Source organism: Electrophorus electricus, chromosome 7, assembly GCF_041902795.1.
Source record: "Electrophorus electricus isolate QZ-2024a chromosome 7, ASM4190279v1, whole genome shotgun sequence".
In the NCBI taxonomy this organism is placed as follows: Eukaryota; Metazoa; Chordata; class Actinopteri; order Gymnotiformes; family Gymnotidae; genus Electrophorus; species Electrophorus electricus.
This window is the reverse complement of record NC_137503.1, coordinates 14629264-14652275: the sequence shown is the minus strand read 5'-3', so window position 1 is coordinate 14652275 and position 23012 is coordinate 14629264. Positions and strand designations below refer to the sequence as shown.

Here is a 23012-nt window from a genome sequence, read left to right as displayed (position 1 = left end):
AACCCCAGAATGTTGTCTTTGTCAAGCCATTTTTTTCATTGTCTAAAAGCACTCTCATTAATTCCTCAAAACGTTCAATTGTACTGCTTGCTCTTTGCCTGACTGTAGTACATTTTAGGTTCTCTTGGTGAGGGACCTACTTTGGGTTCAGAAAATAATTAAATTCAGCATAATCTGACTTTAGACTTTTCTTGGTTGCATCCTAATGAGTATAAAAACAAGAGAAAACAAATAAATAATAATAAGTACAATATTCTGAGAATCCTTACACTGCAGTATTCTGGCAGTGGGTCCCCCACTATATGGTACAGGGTGCTCTATGTTCCTAATATCAGCACAATATTTTGTTACTGATAGCACTGCTGAGTCTCTGGGAATATAAAAAGACCACCCTACAGGAATGTGGGTAAATCCAGACAAACAACCCATTGCTTCCTTTTCAGTTTAACAGGTTTATTCTTAGAGCCTCAATCTTCTCCAAGATCTGCAGTCGAAAGGGTACAAGGGGGAGTGTACAGTGGGACGGAAATATCAAGTGCTGCAATTTAGACACCTCTATATGTAATATTGGTTGTTATTGTAGCTCAAGACTTAGACTACTGCTGTTTATATTGACGGGATGGTCAAGACAGTCTCTTATTTGTTTAATGCTGTGGGCAAGCTGAAGCTCATTATATCACAATAAAAAAATAGGTCAAGTAAGTCAGAGACATGCTGCAAATATTTCCAAGACAGATATTTCATTTTGAAAAAGTGCTTTTCATTATAGCGAGCCATATATCAAAATGAATGTGCAATAATTGAGAGTAACTGAGATGACCTTCCTCAGTTGTCGTTGCTACCATGTGAAATAGGCCAGCACGTTCTTGAGTCCTCCACGTCCACTGCCCTAGGGCGTCATTTAATGTATTGAAGGTGACAGTGATCTGCATCCTTTAATACACAGGTACAGGAGTACCTACATTAATTGCTCTAATCCCACTGGACAGGTCATAAAAAATGCTGTTGTTGATATAACAAATGGGAAAGGCCTGGTGCAAGCTTGCTTAAAGGAACATGGCAGTATTTTTCAACCTAATCTCCCCCTACATGTACCTAGTGCACGATCAATTACTAAGGACAAATCTTCCAACATGTTTCCTAGTACAGAGAGAAGAACAGAAAACCCACTGATGTGATGCACACTTATAATGGAACTGCCTATGGACAGTTGCTGCATTTCACTAACGTTTGAAATACACTATGTTTCGCAAATTCAAAAGTACATCAGTTATAAAACAAACATAGAAGAATTTCTAAAGCTATTTTTATGTAGTTTTGTCATTTTATCATACTTTTGAGCACAGAGCAACACTAAGATGCTATACTGATAACTTTATAGTTTATATGTGTGTGTGTGTGTGTGTGATCAGGTTGAATCTGTGTTCATAGATGGCTGTCAGTATAGAGTAGTCCATCTCTGAAATAATAAATTCTACAGATTCATAGCATAATTTATAAACCTTTGGTTGATGAATTCACAGACACATCTAAAAGATATGTGTTTCTCATAACTGTTCATGAATTGTCCCAGCAATTGCCTCTGTGGTTTCCCTTATAAGTGTGTGAGGCAATCTGTTTTTTGTTTTTTTTTTTTGGTTTTTTTTTGTGTGGTACAGTGAAGCACATTTTGTGATGTTAACCAAAATGCTGGAAAATTAATTTCATAATTAATTTCATTTCATTTTAGTCCGCTGCATCCTGAATCTTATATTTTTTGTAAAAAATATTTTCTAGAATTTTTCATGACATGATTTTTTATTTAACACTGACATAAAATATGCACAATCACAACATAACAGCAGTACAATGCGGGTGGGGTGGGGGGAGGGGTGGCACTGCACTCACCCACCCCGGGACACAGAGAGTGCTGCATCACCCTGAACCTGGGGCATGGAGGACACTACATCTCCCAGAGCTCTGGGCACAGCAACACTGTGCATCCCCAGAGCATGGTGGTCCACCCTCTATGGGGCTTCTTCTTGCTGACCAAGTATGGAGACGTGCCCTGTTTCTTTGATGATGCCTTCAAGGTTGACAAAGCCTGGTGCCATTTTACCTCAAGAGGTCTTCTCTGGGGTCCCCTGTCAATCAGACAAGGAGATGGCACCCCACAATGCTGGCTGAAACCCTTTAATTGACTGGGTTCAGAGCTGGGGCCCTCTTACATCAACGGGACTCCTTGGTAGATCGGGAGACCACGATCGTGTTTGCACCTGCAAAATACAAAACACAACCGTGTACTACACAACTGAGAGGCCCTCCAGACTGACTGGCCTACCCACATAGTGGTCAGGCATGGACTAGTCGGCCCCTGGAGAGCAGGAGGCTACTGAAGCCCTCTGGTGGCTCTTCTTTCTCTTTGTTCTTCCTCAGTTGAGGAATCCATAACAGGTCTCCTGGCATGAGGTCATGGCAGTAGTGGCATCCTTGATGAGCTTTGGGGTACTGTCCTTGTTTCCCAGGAGAACTCCAGGATTTCCCTGTCCACATGGAGAGCTCCAGGGTGGAACAAGCCCCCAACAAGCTCCAGGAAACAGCACAATTGCAAGCTAGGCTGCCGGGTCTGCTATAAAGGGAGAGAAAAGTCAACAGCATGCAGAGAGACAAAAAAGGCAAAAAGAAACAAACAAAAAAGGACACTGCCATTTCCAAAAATGGTCAGTAATTCTGTCACAGGCATAGAATGTGCAGGAAAAAAGCAGGAAGTAAATGCAAGTCTCCAACTGAAAAGTTTAATGAAATGAACTAATACAAAACTGAACATGAAAGTGCATTAAACAGAACTATAGAAAGTCTGTGTGACAGTAATAATGACCAACAATAGTCATGGAACCAAAAAGGGCTTTTAAAGCAAAGAATATAGTAACATAATGACACACAGGTGGTCACTGTCCAGGGTGCTTAAATCATCAGGGAAAGCCTTGTACTTGCATGCAGTGATTTGATTTTTCTAAGCGAAATATATTCATACCTTTAGCAGAGCCCTTTCTACATTTTATGAAATATTCACTTTGACCTAGATAGTAAGAAACTACAGGGTTATTTGTACCAAGATACTGCCATAGCCCCTCTGAAGGATTTCTTGAAATGATCATTGCATTTGTTTTTAACAGGAAATAATATTGAATCATTTGGAAACTATATAGAAACATATATATTTACTGCATACACTTTATTATGGATAGCTCTATCAACCTTAGATCCTGTTAATGTTTGTGCTGGAAAATTCAGCTTGAAGCTTGGGGGCGGGGGGTAGAGTGGCAGGGTCACCAGGAGCAGGTGTCCTACAATTTGTTGTGCAAATGTTTAAACACCAGTTCTATTTTTAAGATTATTCTTTGGACATTGTGTATGCACTTCCAATAGAGACTAAGATGGGTCAGTCCACAACAGATATCATACGCATTTCAGCAGTAGATTAAGGACTCACACATCTCTATCTCTGTCTGACTTTATGTCCCTTTCTCTCCTTCTGAGTGGATCAGTGTGATTAGCACTGTTAGCACAGAACTGTTAAATATTAAACTGCACACTTGGGCTTTTGGAACACTGAGTGGTGCAGCAGCAGGAAGGCAGTTCTCAGGAGAACAGAAGATTCCTGGACATATACCTGTGCATAAACAGAACTTAGTTAATTTACAGCACACTTGAAACATTCACTTTCTCTAATACCTTTTGCCTGCTCTTGTAGTTTAGTCTGCCTTCCGATATCAGGTTTGCTCCACTTAAGGGTGTGTCATTAAATTCCATTTAAATAGGCTCAGTTGCTACTGCTGTATGCATGGATAGTTTATTGCACTTCAGTGTTATCTGCTATTGGATTTGTAGATGAGTTAATGAGATAGGTGGTCCTACATGGTGATGCTGAGATAGCATTACTGTATGGTCGATTAAACCAATCAGGACTAATATGCATTTTTTTTCAAGAGAGAAAGACAGACTCCTTGTCTATAAAAATGATAGTTGGTTTGAAACCAGGGAAGATCCCAATTTGATTTACCTTTCCTATCATTAGCTAAGGCTGTTTTGTTTTCAATATTTTACTGATGTAAAAGTATATTTCTACTATTGATGTAAAGATTCCACATATGTTTTGACAGTCCTTACTGTCGAAGTGGCTATTTTTGTACAGGGCATTTCTTCATACATCATTCATGTAGCCCCCCTCCCCCCAAAGACCTAACCACCGTTGTTAAAACAATAAAACAAGATCTTTGAACTGAATGCGTGAATGCATGGTTGGATTGCATATTTTTACCTTGTTTATGTATAAAGACATTTTCCATTAGCCACCTGGATCCATTAGTTCAGCCTGATGAAGATCTCTCCCCACAGTAAGACTACAAATTCTTCTCTATTTAGACAAAAAATTATCAGCTCAGAAAGAAGTTATGGATGTGTGGTGAGAAAAAGAGAGAGCAAGAGAGACAGAGATAGAGAGAGTATAGGGAGGAGTGAATGTGCTACTACTGGGAAAAGCGAGATTTTTCCAGTTCAGAAAGAACTCACTCACCGCTCAATGTCAAGCTGGCCAATCTGCCTGGCAACTCCATCCTATGAGAGCCCAGAGCTGTGTAACTATCTGTTATGTGTGTGTGTGTGTGTGTGTGTGTGTGTGTGTGTGTGTGTGTGTGTGTGTGTGTGTGTGTGTGTGAGAATTTTTGTCTCTGAAAGCTCTTTTCCCAGCTACACTTTAACCCTGTCTCACTGCTCTTTCCCATCATCTATGGATGAGGTCACCACCCTGACCCCTCCCAAGGTCAACACCTTGACCCCATCACAAAGGATTTTGCCCCTGTCCCCCAAGTTTTGTATCTGCATCTTTTTGGGGGGTGGTGTCTGAATAGAGGGCTTGCTTCATTGAGAAGTGAATGGTACACACACACACACACACACACACACAAACACACACACACACACACACACACACACACACACACTCACATACTCTCACTCACATAAACTGAGGGGCCCCAAAAAGTGAGGGAGTTGAATGCTGGTCATTAGGGAGAATGTGACTGTGACAGAAGCTTAGAAGAACGAGAACATCTTTAGAAATCTTCCAGGGATATGTAAAAAGACGCGCAGTAAGGATACAGAAGCTCTTGATTCCATTTTGCAACATTATTTACCTCTATCAAGCACCACTTTTCCTGTAATTAGCTTCAGGCTGTATTTTAAGCAAAGCCAAACAACTGAGGTCACACATTCTAATGAGTGAAGCTGAGCCTGATGAACACTGTAGCTCCACATTAAAGCTCACATGCTCCCTTCCAACAGAGAAGTTGTACAGGTGCTCTCATAAACCCTTGATGTTTTTGTAGCATGGGAATATTTAATCCGACATTCTGCTGGACTGTGATCCGAGGGTGCCAATTCCCATGCCCCTGAGCCCAGGGTCGTTACAGCTTGTGACAAGTGGAAGGAAATGAGGGACTTGCATCCAACACTCCCACTGTCTGCTCTACCCATGCTTTAGTTTGCCAAGACAATGTTATAAGTGAACTGGGAGTTTCAGTGGCCGGAGCTAGATGGTCAGTTCTCATCTGCCGCAGGGCCATTTCATTTCAGTTTAGCATGGCAAGGGACAAAGAATGAGGCCACCTCACTGTAGGGTGGGAAATGTGCAGGAGGAGAAAGTGATGCATTATGGAAGAGAGGATGGAGGGATGTGGTAGAGAAAAAGGGAGAATGGAGAAAGAGAAAAGTGCTCTGGGCCATTGAGAGAGGGCATATGTAATGAGTTATGTAAAGTGTGAATAAGAGGGCTAGAGGGCTTGTGTGGGATGTGGGGGGTGGGGGGTGAGTGGGTGATGGCGTTATGGGTGTGCTCTGGAAATCTGAAACATGATAAGATCGAATTACAGGGAGACTGGGACCTCTATGTGTATGTGCATGGGCGTGTGTGTGTGTGTGTGTGTGTGTGTGTGTGTGTGCAAAAGTTATATGAGTCATTAGTTTTAGTATAAAAGAGATCTCAAATTCTATTGATTGCTGAATAAGACTTATCAGAGCACCTGGATCCACATCTGAAGGGGAACTGTGGGGCAAGTCAAACCTATGAAATAACAAGTATACATTTCTGAGCAATCACCTTTAAGATCTGTCAAATCAACAAGCATTTGATTGTGGCAGCATTATCCAGTAGCAGTAAGCCTATTTGCATAATTGGAATTACACATGAACTTGCCGCATAGCAACTCAAGTGCTGTTGTCTACTAGCTAATATAAAAAAATACATAAAAGTAACAATACATCAGCAGGAAACCCTTAGAACCTTAACAACTAATTCTAATCAAGTGAGCAGGTTTCTGGAGGGAGTAATAATTTGTTCTCCTGCACTATATTCAGACATGTTACTAGACATATACACTGCCTGGCCAAAAACAAGGTCACACACTCTAATATTTCATTGGACCGCCTTTAGGTTTGATTATGGCACGGATTTGCTGTGGCATCGTTTCCACAAGCTTCTGCAATGTCACAACATTTATTTATGTCCAGAGTTGCATTAATTTTTCCCCAAGATCTTGTATTGATGATGGGAGATTTGGACCACTGCGCAAAGTCTTCTCTAGCACATCCCAAAGATTCTCAATGGGGTTCAGGTCTGGACTCTGTGGTGGCCAATCCATGTGTGAAAATGATGTCTCATGCTCCCTGAACCACTCTTTCACAATTTGAGCCCGATGAACCCTGGCATTGTTATCTTGGAATATGCCCGTGCCATCAGGGAAGAAAAAATCCATTGATGGAATAACCTGGTCGTTCAGTATATTCAGGTAATCAGCTGACCTCATTCTTTGGGCACATAACGTTGTTGAACCTAAACCTGACCAACTGCAGCAACCCCAGATCTTAGCACTGCCCACACAGGCTTGTACGGTAGGCATGATGGGTGCATCACTTCAGCTGCCTGTCTTCTTACCCTGATGTGCCCATCACTCTGGGACAGGGTAAATCTGGACTCATCAGACCACATGACTTTCTTCCATTGCTCCAGAGTCCAATCTTTATGCTCCCTACCAAATTGAATCCGTTTTTGCTGGTTAGCCTCACTGACGAGTGGTTTTCTCTGGCTACACAGCTGTTTAGTCCCAATCCCTTAAGTTCCCTTTGCATTGTACGTGTGGAAATGCTCTTACTTTCACTATTAAACATATCCCTGAGTTCACCTGTTGTTTTTCTATGATTTGATTTCACCACACATTTAAGTGACCACCGATCACGATCATTCAAGATTTTTTTCCGACCACATTCCTTCCTCGAAGATGATGTTTCCCCACTGTCTTTCCACTTTTTAATAATGTGTTGGACAGTTCTTAACCCAATTTTAGTAGTTTCAGCAATCTCCTTTTTTCAATTTCTCTGCTTGATGCATGCCAATAATTTGACCCCTCTGAAACATATTAACATCTTTTCCACGACCACAGGATGTGTCTTTCGACATGGTTGTTGAAAGAAGCTACTCACTGCATCAGTTAGGGTTAAATAATTTGTAGCCAGCTGAAACATAATCACCCATGCAGTAATTATCCAATGGGAGGCTCTTACCTATTTGCTTAGTTAAATCCAGGTGGTGACCTTTTTTTTTTTTTTTTGGCCAGGCAGTGTATCTTAGTGTGAACCAAACTACTTATTCTTGTTAGCAGCAGCACTGGACCTGTTATGGATGATTTTGCAAGTCTTCAGAGAACAGCTTATGTAAAAATAAAAAAAATAACATAGTCTTTTAGCATAAATTTATACAGCTAGCTTTTGTTCAATTTTATATGTCAGCATTTACTTTCAGGAACTATTTCAACTTAGTAACATGATTTTTGCACTAGTAGATTAAACCACTCCAGGGCATCCCGACATTCAGCACAGTATGAGTGAAGAGAACGTGAGAAAGCTAGATGAATGCATGCAGCCATATGCTGCTGTCTCCTTTCCAAAGCATCACTGACTCTTATTCTATCTGATGCTAAGTTTTACTAACAGAGGAACCGCTCTGCTTCAAGCATACACATACACACATACACACATACACACACACACACACACACACACACACACACACACACACATGCACATGCGCACATATCCCCTTAGCCAAAAGTCATTGACCACTAACATTCACCCTAGGCTAATACTGCTATTTCCCATTTACCCTTGTTAATTGGAATGTCAATCAGTCAGATTTACACAGAGATCTTGCAACAGCAAAGTAAGCGGTTCATGTTTGTGGTATCAGTGTCTTCAAGTATGGGTAAATACCAGAATTCCTGTGGGCACTTTGAGGAGTTTAGTATTCAGAGGAAAGCCTCCTCTAAGCATCTCAGTAAATGACATTGTTTACTACTCACCTTAATGGTGCTGATCAATAACTGCTATCGATTTGTTTAAATACAATATCACAGGCATTAGTGCAGGGCAGGCTTCCAAAATCCTCTTTGCTGGATATCTCTTTGAAATATTCAATGCATGCTTTGGTTCATAGCATCGAACCGGTTCTCATAGTTCGAACTGGTTGACGTTTGTCATTGCATCCACAGTGAAACACAGCATCACATGTGTGGGACAGCTGTAGCCAAAAATATGCTGTCAGTGTGTTTTGTTTTTTTTCAGCTTCACGCGGCAAAGTCCAGCATAAAGAAGTGTCATACAGTAGAGTGAGAGTGTGTGTGAGTGTGTGAGTGATGGAAAACAGAAGATGAAGGCATACTAGTTGCAGCACCTGCCCTCGAAAGCCTTCAGAGTGTGCTGTGCTCCTGAACGGCATCAGCTTGCAAACAGTTACCGTTTTTCTTGCGTTGCCCACACACCCTTCTCCCCCACACATCCACACACACACACACACACACACACACACACACACACACACACACACAAATACACACATTCACACACACACACACACACACACACACACAAACAGAAATGCACAAGAACATCTGACAAGTTGCCCATCTGTCTTCATCTTTCAGCATAGCTGGGAGGAAATGAGATGTCCACCTGCTGATGTAGTTTGAGCATTGCTGCAACACAGAAGTATCATTTAACTGTTCAGCAGATTCTCTTAGGACAGTCCCTATGAGCTTAATACTAGGTTATTTGTAATATGAGTTGGTGATTTAGGGGATAAGCAAGGGGAAGGGTGGTTTAGCAGCTGTATTAGTTCATAATCCCCTTTACTTGTATTGCAGGAGGAACCAACTTCAAATATACCAGCCTTGTGTGATAATTAAATGTGAAATTGTAAAAGGTTGAAAGAGGCCCTTATTTTTTCTGGTTTACTTTAGATCAGTTGTGAATTTGTAACATGAAAGAGTTTTTACCATTGTAAGTCTCCCACTCCAACCCTCAGAGATTTCATTCTTCTTTTTGGCTCTATCCACTCATGACCTGACTAATGTATGCACGGTGTACTTGGCACCTCACTCTCACACCCTCTCCCTGTGCTCGCTCTCTCTTATAGCTAATGTAGGTGCATATAAGAGCCATCTCCTCATTTGGGATTGCTCACACCATACGCACAAACACCTCTCATGCTGCTCTGCGAGATTGCTAATACTGGAACAGCATGTGGGTCGGTGGTGCTGAGTAAAAGATAAGACCGGCAGGTGTCTCAGCATTAGAACTGCCACTGCCCTGACAGTTATCCTATGTTGGTGCAGATTTAATATTCTCAGTATGTCATGGAATAATTGTGAGCTCATATGCCCTGATGCTGTTATGAAACACTGCACAGCCCTATAGACACTGGTCTGTTTGTAAGGTGTATTATTACTCACCTGAAAGCGTATAATCCACATAAAGGATTCAGAAAATTAAAAAATTCTTTCCTGAATTGGGTTAAATATATTTTGGTAGCTGTGTGATGAAACTGTTTCCTGGGGGATGGGGTTTTCTGTGTTATACTCTGGTTGTGACCTGTTTTTGCTGAGTTATGAACAAGCACATATAGATTGGATTGTCAATCTCAGTCAAATTAGCTAATTAACTAATTAATTTTTCCCCCAAATCTGTGATTTATTCTTTTTCTGGGGCTTTTATACATGCACTAAAATGTCTCTCTTGCCCCTGTTATGGCCCTGTAGAACAGAATGTCCCATGCTATTTATTTCTCTTAAAACTCCCAAAGGTTTTCATGTTTAGACTTGATATCCATTTAAATAGCCATTAGATAATTAATCAATAAAGCATAAGACATTAGTTTTGTTTTGCAAAGAGTATCATTAAGTATTTTAGGCCCTTTTTCTTGCTAAAGTTCATATACCTGACATGGCCTGATCTGCCTTTGAACGATGGAAAACATGTTAATTTGAGTTCCTTTGCTCGTCAATAAACAGGATACCAAAAACTATTAATTAAAGTAACTAAATAAACAAAGGGTCACGTTGTGTTCTTGTAAAGCTCTCTGGATTGGGACACCATACAGAGTCTTTCATCACAAGGGGGGGGGGGGTGTCTGTTAATGCAAGACAGTCTCCCAAGGGAATATCGTCCTCTCTGCGTTTCGCTCTCCACGCCCTGTGTTATCCCTTCTTTGCTCCCCCAACTCCGCCTTTGTTCGCGTCACAACAATCCCCGAACAGATGGTGCCCTGCTTGGTCTCCAGTGACAACCACGATCTAGCAACCAATCGCCTGGTCAGGAATCAGCTGACTCGTCTGGACAGCGCCAGGTGCTGTCATCATATTTTCCTTGGCGACGCAGCACGGTCTTCAGAGTACAGAGACTGCTGGTGGTAGCCAGTCAACGTGCTGCTGGTTGCGAGGCAAGGATACTCTTCTTGCAAACCGGACCATGCGTATCTCTGAGGTTATTCAGGAATTTGCGGCAAGTGGATGTAACAAAAGTGTGCCCATGTAGATAGGCTGCTAAGTGAATGGGCTGCGTGGCGTGGAGCTTAAGAAGGATGTGATAAAAGCAAATCCGATTCCGTTATCAAGTCATTTGTGGATTTTTCCTCTCACCGTTGACGTTGTGGTACACAAGGACATAGGTATTTGCATGAACTAATGTTCGCCAAGAAAGGACGCCTGTGCAATTGAAACGTGAAGGCTGGTAAGCCAAAGAGGTAAGATTCGTAGCTTTTATATTATGTATCAGTAGTTATTTACACGCACAGAGTGTGATGAAAGTCGGAGAAATATGAATGTGTTAGTTTTAAACCTGAACAGTTTGCATCTGCTAAGCAATAAATGTCTATTTGCGTTTATCATGTTCATAATACGTTCACCGCATAAAAAATTGTGTGAAGCACAGCAGATGAATCAGTAGACTAGTCCATGAACGTGAGAAGATCCACCACACGTTTTCAAATATGAATAACGCCGAATGCTTTGAAATTATCTCTATATTCATTTGCTGTTGAGAATCAGGGCGTCTCGTGCTTCCAGCATCCAGGGATCGCTGTTTACTGCGTTGCACTGCAAGGGCGCATCTGCTGTTGCACTACAGATGTTCAAGGGCACAACGAGTACACTTTTCATGATTTATTATTTGTTTTTAAGCCGTCGTCTCAGGTTCAATAGGTTTAATTAAAGTATTCACAGATTCTTAAAAACATCACACAGATCAAACAAAAGATTGTAAAATCGCAGGAATATGTGGCTTTTTACACTCAGGTTTTTTTTTTTTGCTGTTTCCCTTTTCATATTGACGCACAGGGTATCCACTTTGCTTCATATGCAATTTTCTAAAGATTTTACCCAAATTACGGGAATTGTGCCGTTCAGGCTGTTGCTGCAATTGGAAGTGAACTTTGATCTATCCACGTTATTGCTGTGTTAGCCTGCCGCTAGTGTGCGCGTGGTTTGGGTAGGGTGCAAAAAATGTGATTTGCATCTAAATGTGTTGGCACCCTGGCAGATGTCTTGATGTTTCCTCGTTCGAAATAAGGAGATGCGAGAACTTTAGAAGAAAGAGAAAAGCCCAGACAATAAACACGGGAATGCGTGTTTAAGTCAAAGCGAAGGATGCATAATGAGTTATGGGGGGGGGGGGGGGGTGGAATCTCGTATTGTCCTTAGGGACGCCTCCCTTGGTTGCAGCTGTTGCGTCTGCAAACGCTAGCAGAAGTTCCAAGAATCGAGGAGAAATGGCATTGTGAGCCATTTATTCCGAATCACATACGAAAGCTTATTTCTTGTAATGTGAGAGCCCATTACGAGAAGTCGTCATCCTCCACACGTTTTCCCCTGGAAAATATGATGAACTGTCATATCAATATCAAATGACTGACAAAGTGTTGCGTAGTGGTTCATCACAGTGATATCAGTAGGGAACTCGTAATTGCCACTGACACTACAAGACAGTAAAAACAGTAATATTTTTTCATGTGTTTTGTTTTGTATCTGTATGATCACATCTAGTGTGAAGTACCTAATAAAGGCAATTTCAATTAGATTTCAAATATTTGGAGTCTCTGTGGAGGGAAGAATTGAAAAAGGTGATGCAGAGTTGTGGAACAGCGAGGGGCGCTTCTCTCATCTTCTGTCCTACCCCCTTCCACCTGGGCATAAAGAGCCCTTCTTCCACTTTATAAGTCTTTAGCTGAAAAAAAGCTGAGCTACAAAGGTACACAAATACAAAATGTGCACAAATTCACCATGCTGGCTTGTGTGGAGACACCACAACACCCACCACTAAAGGGAGAATGTGGGGGACTGACTTCATTCTATTAGTCTATTAGCCCTCACATCTCCACCCCTCCCCCCATGCCCACCCCCCTTTTTTGTACTCTAAGACTCTTTTGTCACAGACATAAAATGCCAAATAGGCTACTTCTGCAAAAACAACATTTGGTTAAGGAATATTTCTGTGTAACTGACAGCAGGCAAGAGGGAACAAAACATATGGAATGGCTTGAGATTAGCATCACTATTGTTTATTCTGTAATTAAAATTAAGAACAGAGAAAAATAAAGGAAGTTAAAGTGAAATAAAGGTGAAGTTATTGTTGTACTTACTATTAAAATAATGATATAAACATTGTATTATTGTTTGAGTGGTGTATGTCTTATACAGGAAACTGTACTTTGTGCAGATTAATTATGTAGGAAACTTCAGTCCTGCCATAATGTGTTAAAATGGTTTAAAATATTGTGGAATTAAATTGTACCAGATGCACATTATTTAGGTATTATTTATTTTATTTTTTTAATGTAATTGCTGAAATTCAGCTGAAGTACTGACTCATTGGTATATCAGCCAAAAAAGCTGATTCTCAAAATGCTTCAAATGACGCTATGGGTTTCATTTATTTTAGTATTTGTAGACCATATATATCTCAATGTTCATGTTCAAATCTCATAAAAAACAAGGCGTTTGGAGACTCCAAAGGAATCTAAAAGGCTCAGACATACTCTAGAAGACTTGGAACTGAATTGGATTTGTACTTCTGTGAGCTCTTGTGACACCTGTTTAATGCCTCGCTCCATGCATTCACCCCCCTGCAATAACTCAGAGGTCCCTGTATGATCTGTAATCAATTTTTTTTTATGTCAGTTCCAATAGTCTCAATCAGCAAATGCATCATGTGCTATAGTCACCGTTCTATTCAGTCCTGTGGAGCACTGTGAATAACAAAGCAATTGGTAAGAAGTCTTAGATCAATGATGGACAAGCTTGGAATATCAAATGCCAGGATGGTGGACAGAAATCCAGTAACATTAATTTCTCACATTCAATGTCTGTGGAAGTGTGCTGCAAGGAGCTTCTCCAGGGACTTTGTACAGATAGATTCAGATTTTTTTTTTTTTTTTTTAGATCTATTATAAGGTGCTGTATAGTTCTTTCTCTTGTTAGCTTAGTCAGAGACATTGTGGGTCAAGATTTCATTTCCAACATTTTTTTCCTACCCATTACAGCTTTACAATCTATTTAAACAGGGATAGAAAAATAATGAGGTATACTGTTTCCTGAAGAAGGGGCATTTTCAGACCTGTGTAAAGCTTAGTTTTGTGTATTTTGCTGTACTTTCATAGATGCCCTTTTGTTTCCTTTTATTTGTTTAATGGGGTTCACATGTTCATTTTAAATGAACTGAACTAATTTCTGTTAAAGTGAACTAGAAAAGAAACCAACTTCAACTGACCTCAGTTCTTGTAATGTTCACAAAGCTAGTGAACTTTAAATAGTACTCTATTTAAATAGGGTTCTTCTTCTGGTCCTCTTTGATGAAATCTCAAACCATATATTCTCATCATAGCTACTTTAGAACTCAGGCCATATCTGTGTAACACTAATTTATGGGTAGTGTATTCAAGATGACTACTTTCATGGTGTTCATATTTAGGTCTGCTACATTTTCTTGAAAAGACAACAAATACAGACATGACATGACTTACATGAATTACCAAAATGGTTTTAAAGAAAACCACAGTGGAGACAAGCATGTAAGAGCCAAATTTTGCTGCAGAACCACACATCCAATGGGTAGACAATTTTCTCATTTTTGTTTTCTGTTTTTTACTTCTATTTTTACTAGGGCTGCTTTGTTTTCACTAACGAAACAACCTAACCACAATACAAACCACAAGCAAACCACAATACAAACCACAATATGAACCACAAATGAACCATACTGAGACCACCTTGGGAGGTGTCAATTTTGGAGGATCTGACTTTGTTTGACATGTTCATTACACATGCAAAAGTACAGTTATGTTGTCATAATACATGGTAGTACATAAATGCTTAGAAAGTAACATATTGTTGATTGGCACTGTACTTCAGCACTGTTTATGAGGTTATTGTGCAGAATGTCATTTTAAAGGAGTGCATGTAATTCTATATGAGTGAATAACATTGACATCAAAGTCATTTTTTGGAAAGCCTTTAAATACCAGGACCAAAGGGGGCTACAGTTTCATTTAAAAATGCAAAAAAATTCTCTAAAGTCCTCAGGAAATCACAATGAGAGATGAGATGTAAATGACTTAGGAAGAGTATTTATAGAAAGGAGAAAATATATTTAAAAACATGAAACATGGTTACATATGTCATGGATGGCTTCCAGAGGAACAGGCTGCCAACAGTAGCAAGATAAATTCAAAAGGCATTTACAAAGAATACTTCAGCATCAAACCTTAAAAAACATATTTTATTCATTGTTAAGAATATTTTGTAGTATGGGTTTAGTTTTTCCCTCTCAAATACTTGGAGTTACAGACAGCACAAAAATTACCTTTAATAGAGCAAAAGTAGCATTTTACTTTATACTCGATTGAATGTTAGTGATGTGGGTTAATGGTGCCTTTCTGCTTGTGATTGTGTTCCCTGCAGTTGAACACCAGAGTATCCTTTTAAATGCTCAGATTCAACCAATGGCCCCAAATCTCAGCGGATGGTACCTCATTTTAAGACAGTGACATGAAACATACTATTAAAGCAGCTATGAAGTTTTTCAGTGTAAAAAAATGGAATGGTCTTGACTGGCTAATTCATTCACCTAACCTGAACCCCATTGTCAATTTACTGGAGGACTGACCACACATTTGGAAAGAACAGTAGGATGGGATATTAGGCTTAGCCAAATTTAGCAGAATCTGTAATTTTGCCATGAGGAATATGCATGAAATAATTAGAGCAAGGGCACCTTGACAGTGCATTAACAGCAATATGTTTTGTCATTTCTTCAGTGTTCAAATTAGGGCATCTAAACAGAAATACAAGAAAAATCTACAGAGAGAAAAAAAAGAAGGATAGAGGAGAGAATGTGAGATTAAGAGAACATCTCCATTTACCCAGGTACTGGCAAGTAGAATTTGGTATTATACTAACCCCTAAGAGCCATAAGATGGAACTCTTCACTTCCTGAAGGGGACAGAGCCATGTCTCACTCTGAAATACCATAAGCTTCTAATTGTGGCAGCAGATTTTCGTGGCTGTCATTCTTGATTTAAAGAGAAACGATGTGAATGAGAATAGAATGGGTGGCATGCTGCCATGCACTGAATGCCAAATACCAGGCTAATGAAGCTTGATTGGTGTGAATGATAATTAATTTGCTCTTGAACTTGAAGATGACAGCTTTTATAATTTAGTTATTGATTGAATTATATAAAAGTTACATTTGCAGCTATAGGAACTTTGATTTCCTACTGTGCTAAAATATGTTTCAACTATGGGATGTAAATTTTAAAGTAGAATGCATATAGCAGTTGCCTGTGGGAGTATTTTTCCTCATATATTGTATTGCAAAATGTAAATCTAATTAGAGAAAGTACACAATTTATTTTTTTTTTAAAAACAGTTGTTCAGTAGTTCTTCTTTTATTAATCATTGCGTTTTAAGATTTTGCTTACACTACATGGTTTTAGTCCAAATTCTGAATTCTGGACAGTTCTGTTTTTCTTAGCATGAAGGCTGTGGCTTGGTTTGTTGTAAAGACAACCTGAGATTAAACTCAATTGAGGTGAACCTAGCATGCAGTGAAATGTGAGATTAACAGTCTATGAAACATGCTATCTGTACTATATTTTGAAGATTAAAACAACCAAAAATTTGTTGGCTGATATGCAAGCTGCATATTCACATGATCATAAAATTACCCATGAATACAGTCTGTGGCACTGAAGGCCATTTCAGTGAGCTACCAGTGTTGCCCTTACTAGTGCACCCCTAGCCTTGATTTGGCTCTCCTTCTGATTACTCATAGTCTGTTTGTTATTGTGTGTCTTCAGGGGGACCTTATGTACTGCATTGCATTGGAATGTATCTTGAGGAAGCAGGCAGAGAAACCCTATTGGAGAAACACATCTGTGTAGTGCCATCGCCGATTCCTCTTATGAATGGATTCTGGCATTTATAATCACCTCTCAGTCCAAATTGCCTTGATGTTCCTGGAGTCACAGGAGGGAGATCAGGATTTGATTTCCACCACCCCATTAAAAGACTCATAACAGCTGCACCATGTAGCCTCAACCCATTTCCCTGGTTGTCTGTGAATTGCTGCTGCTTCTACCTATATCTTTATTTGCTGGTTGTTGTACTTGGATGGGCCATTCCAGGGGCACTTCAAATAAAAGTAGTGCTTAAAGCTTGCTGGTGATGAAAGGCTATGCTGAGAAAAGTCATGTTTTATGTTTACTCTTAAAAATACTAAGCATCCAAAGAATTGTTTTGAATGATGGCATCTGGTTTTTAGCATGATGGGCTCAGAAGGGGGGGGGGGGGGGGGGGGGGGGTTGGTTCAGAGCGTTGGTGTGAAAATCTCACACATATGCGTTTGATAATTAAAATTGATGGTATAATTATATTCAGTGGAATTGTCCCCATTATTTTAATTGTTTGGTAACATTTTTAACAGTCATTAGTGGAGTTCAATTGTGTTTATCCTTATCACATGCAACATTTGGTATGCCCTAAATCTTTCTAGTCTTCAGCTTTAAAGCTAGTACAACTGAATCAGCATTAGTGCCATATGGGACAGCAGATGTCACTGCTCCACATTCAGGTGCATGCTCTGTTTAAGACCTGATAGCATGCAAACTACTACTATGCCTTTAGCTTGAAATGGAGGATTTGCAAGTTTTCACCCTTGATGTGTTCATAGGAAAGATCAGATATCTCTGACAAGTTCCCGAAATCTCTGCAATAAAGGACAACACATTTTGCATGCTCCAGATTGCATCATGTGTCCCAACCAAGTTTGGCAGTTAGATATGTGTAAGATTAAAGATTAAAGCCAAACAAAGCAAAGTTTGCTTTATTGTAGATGAATATTAAGGACAGGGATAGGGTGGAAAACTGCAGTCATAGAGAAAAATTAAGTTAAAAGGAAATAATTTATAAAGAAATTTATGAAGATACATTTCATCCAGTTTTAGTTGTTTGAAACAGCTGTTCAAGCCTCTATAATACCTTTGTTTAAAGAGATAGGCCACTTTTTTATCCCTCTTTTTCTCACCCCAGCTGATTTGATTTGTTACTTCAGATAAAGCTTGCTACATATGGAAAATTTACATGCCATCCCTGTGTGCCTATCAAGGTCCATGTCATCTATTGTTTTTTGAACAACAATTTATCTCAATCTTTAGGTAATACTGAGAAACTCTCTTTTATCTGTACATCGACAGGTTAAATATAGTAGTGTAATATAAGAGGATAACAATAGTATGGATAACTTATATACTTGCATATTTAAAGAGAATAAGGACCATGAAATTTATAAGAAAGATACCGAGAAAAATTATTTTTATTCATTGAGGATATTAAATAAAAGATGACATGTCAAGAAAACCAATGCATCTTAAACTTTATATGAAATACATGAGGTAAAGGTAATCAGTAATAAATACAAAAATAAATAACCCTTAACCTCCCCTCATTAAATTTTAAATTCCTAGTCTTGTCTTAATAATTATCAGTTCTGTCTAAAGCAGAAAACAATATCTATTTGCTTCCCAGACCACAGGGTCTAACAATAGGAATGGAGTAGCAGCATTTCATACAGAGAATTCTTAAGTATCGGAGCTTGTCTAATGGTGCTTGAAGAAGCTAATGATCTGCTAATCATGTGCTCACAGGAGAGATGAAAGCACTCAATTGAATTTGATCTCTGTCCAGGCACACCCACTTCTACTGAGTGTTTTGTGTTGCTTAGGCATAATAATTAGCTGATGTAGCATTTTCCTTTGTGCTTGCAAGTAAATATTCTGCTAAGGTATCAGTGCTACTATTAATTTAGCTGCTTGTTTTTGTTGTTATTGAAGTTATTGGTTTGGGTTCATTAAACTAATTAGGTGATGTTTTCATTATTGTGATTGTATATATAAAATTAGATCTTACATAAAAAATTACATCTACATCTTACATCTAAATGCCCATACTAACACTGGAAAATCTTTAAAACATGTAATGTCATATAGATTCCCTTGTTATGCACTTTGTTTCATTCTTTATTCTGACATGAGATTTTCTGTTTGTTTTTTTTCCTTTCTTCAGACCCTTTCCCCAATCCTGATATCAAGTTGTGTGGCAGACTCAACTCTGTAGGAACCTGCAGAAAATCTCGGAAGTTCTTTAACTCCACTACTCAAGCTTTAAAAGGATAAACGGTTTATCCAGCTACACTTCTGAACACTTGATGAAAATCTCACCAAACTATCCCGGTCTCTTTGCATCTCCAGGATTCCCAACACATTGCGGATCTGAGCAGATAAATATTTGCAGTAAAAATGGCTAGAGGGACTGTAATCTGGGTTGCACAGAGACGGCATTGCTTCTTTCTGCTGTTGGTTTCACTTACACTGTCCTCTATTGAGGCTACAGAGTGTCCCCAGCTGTGTGTCTGCGAAATTCGACCTTGGTTCACACCGCAGTCCACCTATAGGGAAGCTACAACTGTGGACTGCAATGACCTTCGCCTTACGCGCATCCCTGGCAACCTGTCAAGTGACACCCAGGTTTTGCTTCTACAGAGTAACTACATTGCCAGGACCAGTGAGGAACTGGAGCAGCTGCTGAACCTGACTGAGCTGGATCTTTCCCAGAACAACTTCAGCAACATTCGTGACATAGGCTTGACAAACATGTCCCAGCTCACCACACTGCATCTGGAGGAAAACCAGATCATTGAGATGCCTGATTTTAGCCTGCAGGACCTTACAAACCTTCAAGAGCTTTACATCAACCACAATCAGATCAGCTTCATTGCACCTAATGCTTTTGCAGGTTTGCGCAACTTGCTAAGGCTCCATCTGAACTCCAACAGGCTTAAGGCCATTGACAGTCATTGGTTTGAATCTACCCCCAACCTTGAGATCCTAATGATTGGGGAAAATCCTGTGGTTGGTATCTTGGATTTAAACTTTAAACCTCTCATTAATCTGAGAAGTTTGGTACTGGCAGGAATGGATCTTACTGACATACCAGGCAATGCTTTTGTTGGACTGGACAATCTTGAGAGCCTCTCCTTCTATGATAATAAACTTGTTAAGGTGCCTCAAAATGCACTGCAGAAACTGCCAAACTTAAAATTTCTGGATTTGAACAAGAACCCTGTGCACAAAATTCAGGAGGGTGACTTCAAGAATATGTTAAGACTGAAAGAACTTGGTATTAATAGCATGGGAGAACTTGTCTCCATTGATCGGTTTGCCCTAGATAATCTCCCAGAACTGACCAAACTCGAGGCCACCAACAACCCTAAGCTTTCCTACATTAGTCGATTAGCATTCCGTGATGTTCCATCTCTTGAGAGCCTAATGCTTAATAACAATGCTCTAAACTCCCTCTACCTGGCAACAGTAGAAGCCTTGCCCAACTTGCGGGAGGTCAGTATCCATAGCAATCCACTCCGCTGTGACTGTGTTATCCAATGGATGAGTTCCAATAAGACCACCATTCGATTTATGGAACCTCTTTCGATGTACTGTGCAATGCCACCTGAAGTCAGAGGCCAACACATGAAAGAAGTACTTTCTCGTGAAACTACTGATCAGTGTCTCCCCATGATTGCCCATGACACCTTCCCCAACCACCTTAACTTGGATATTGGCATGACAGTAGACCTAGACTGCCGTGCAATGGCTGAGCCTGAACCAGAGATATATTGGGTTACTCCTTTGGGTAACAAGGTCATGACAGATACTTTATCTGATAAGTACCATCTTAACAGTGCGGGTACTCTGCACATATCTAACATTCAGGTAGAAGACTCTGGCTGCTACACCTGTGTTGCTCAGAATATAGAGGGTGCTGACACTCGGGTGACTGCAATCCGAGTCAATGGTACTCTTCTAGACAGCACTCAACTTATGAAGATTTATGTGAAGCAAACTGAATCCCACTCCATACTGGTGTCCTGGAAGGTCAACTCCAATGTGATGACTTCCAACCTCAAATGGTCATCTGCCACGATGAAGATTGATAACCCCCATATCACCTACACAGCCAGAGTCCCTGTGGATGTCCATGAGTATAATCTTACACACCTTCAACCTGCCACTGAGTATGAGGTCTGTCTCTCAGTCTCCAACATCCACCAGCAGACTCAAAAGTCTTGTGTCAATGTCACAACCAAGCATGCCACCTTTGCTGTAGAGATTTCTGACCAAGGCACCAACACAGCTCTTGCAGCTGTCATGGGTACGATATTGGCTATCATCAGTTTGGGTGCCATCACTGTCTACATTGCCAAGAGATGGAAGAGGAAGAATTACCACCATTCACTCAAGAAGTATATGCAGAAAACATCCTCTATTCCTCTAAATGAGCTCTACCCTCCTCTCATCAATCTGTGGGAGATAGACAATGAGAAGGACAAAGATGGCTCCTCTGAACCGAAACCCTCCCAAGTTGACACAACAAGAAGCTACTACATGTGGTGAAGCCTATCAAACTCTTATTGTAGAGCACAAAGACACATATCTTGCTTATTTGTGCAAAAAAGAAGTGGATTTTTTTCTCTGCTTTGCTTACTGGAAGCAACTACATGTACTGATATTTCAGACATTTCAGTAGAGCGTATTGCCTTTCCCTCTTCTTTGACTCAATTTGGGCAGCTTTGTTTAGTTTCCGAGACATGTTAGTAGCTGTGCTTTTTTTCTGTTCATTATATTTTATCAGCACAGCATAGATATTGTCAAAGATTATTTTTGGGGTCGATTGATGCTGTAGCAGTAAGTTTGATCCGGTATTGATACGTCTTTGGCAGTATTCATAGAGAATGCAAAGTTTCTTTCTCTCTTTTGTAAAACAGTTTAACTGTTGTGCACTGAAATATATTAACAATTTTGTCCTTGGACTCCAATGTAAGCTGACAAGGTGAGTTTAGACTTGATACAGTGTCTATTGAATAATGTTAGCAATTGTTCTGTAATGTTGTATCAACTATAATTTTAACTTTTTGGATTTTATCAAAACATTAAATTTTGATTTAGAACTTAAAGGGATAGTTCAACATTTTGGAAAGTATGCCACGTTTAACACATTCCCAAGGTCTAATAAATTTTTATACCTCTCTGCATGCAGTTTTTGTCTTAGTTTAGCTGTTGCAAACCTTCTAACATCAGAAGTTGAAACATTCTAAATGTGTAGTGTATATTGTAATAATTCCTAAATACATTAATTTGACTGAAAATATTGAAAGCTGAGACCCTATAAATTTTGGCTCTAAACACTTACTGCAGCTAAGATATTCTTCAGAGCATTTTAACATCCTAAAAACATTGCAACGTATGATTGAACGAAATATGTAATTTAGTTTAAAAAACAGGAAAAGGGAATTTATTGACAAAAAGTTGAACTATTGCTTCAAGATTGCAGGTAAAAAATATATACCAGCAATAGAAATGTGAATGTTTAACAATTAGGTGAGTAGAAAATAATGCTTTTTTAAAAAATTACTCAGATACTTTTTTATTTGCTAGAATCACTTGATCATTAGATTTTTTTGTGACTTACACATGCAAAATATGTTGCATATTAAGGTGCAAACAAAAATAAAATACAGTTTTGTTCTGATATTTTTTATACAATAATTTTCAAAAGTGTAATTTTTCCTGGTCATCTTTTCTCATGCTTTCTGTTGGTTTTGGAATATTGGAGAAAAAACATTATTTTAAAAGGCATTGTCAAATATTCATCCTGCCCAATATTTAGTAAATGACTAAATAATTTGATGAATATGGTGAAAAATTGTATGTATCCCTAATCTAAAAAATATCAGAAATGTCCTATGTGATAATAAATCACATACACTGACAGGGTCAAAAAAGCAATTTTGAGAATAAAATTAAAGTCCTGCTTAATTTCAATTTTTGCCTCAAGGGTAAATATTAATCAAAGTAAGTATTCTATGAACTATCTGAATTCTTTGAGTCATTGAAAAAACTCAATGATAATTAAAGCTCTTTAAATGCACCTTTCTAATAAACACTTCTTGTTCAGAGTTGGTTCTTATATTCAACACTTTCTCCTCCCAGTCTTATTTATCAAGAACTTATTTAGCAAAAAGGCACCAAAGAAAAGACT

General features: G+C 39.3%; 1 protein-coding gene across 2 annotated transcripts in view; it reads left to right on the top strand.

The window, feature by feature from the left end:
* lrrn1 (leucine rich repeat neuronal 1) overlaps positions 1-22795 on the top strand; it is a 71345-nt gene extending 48550 nt beyond the window's left edge. Inside the window, exons 1-2 of one of the 2 annotated variants that reach the window (XM_026999691.3) lie at positions 10617-11107; positions 18981-22795. In XM_026999691.3, the coding sequence (XP_026855492.2) occupies positions 19214-21367 (2154 nt within the window). In that variant the 5' untranslated portion in view covers positions 10617-11107; positions 18981-19213 and the 3' untranslated portion in view covers positions 21368-22795. Of the gene's footprint in view, positions 1-10616; positions 11108-18980 lie in introns of those variants that run through there. The other variant, XM_026999692.3, reaches the window with a different exon arrangement.
* Positions 22796-23012: the final 217 nt, after the last annotated feature.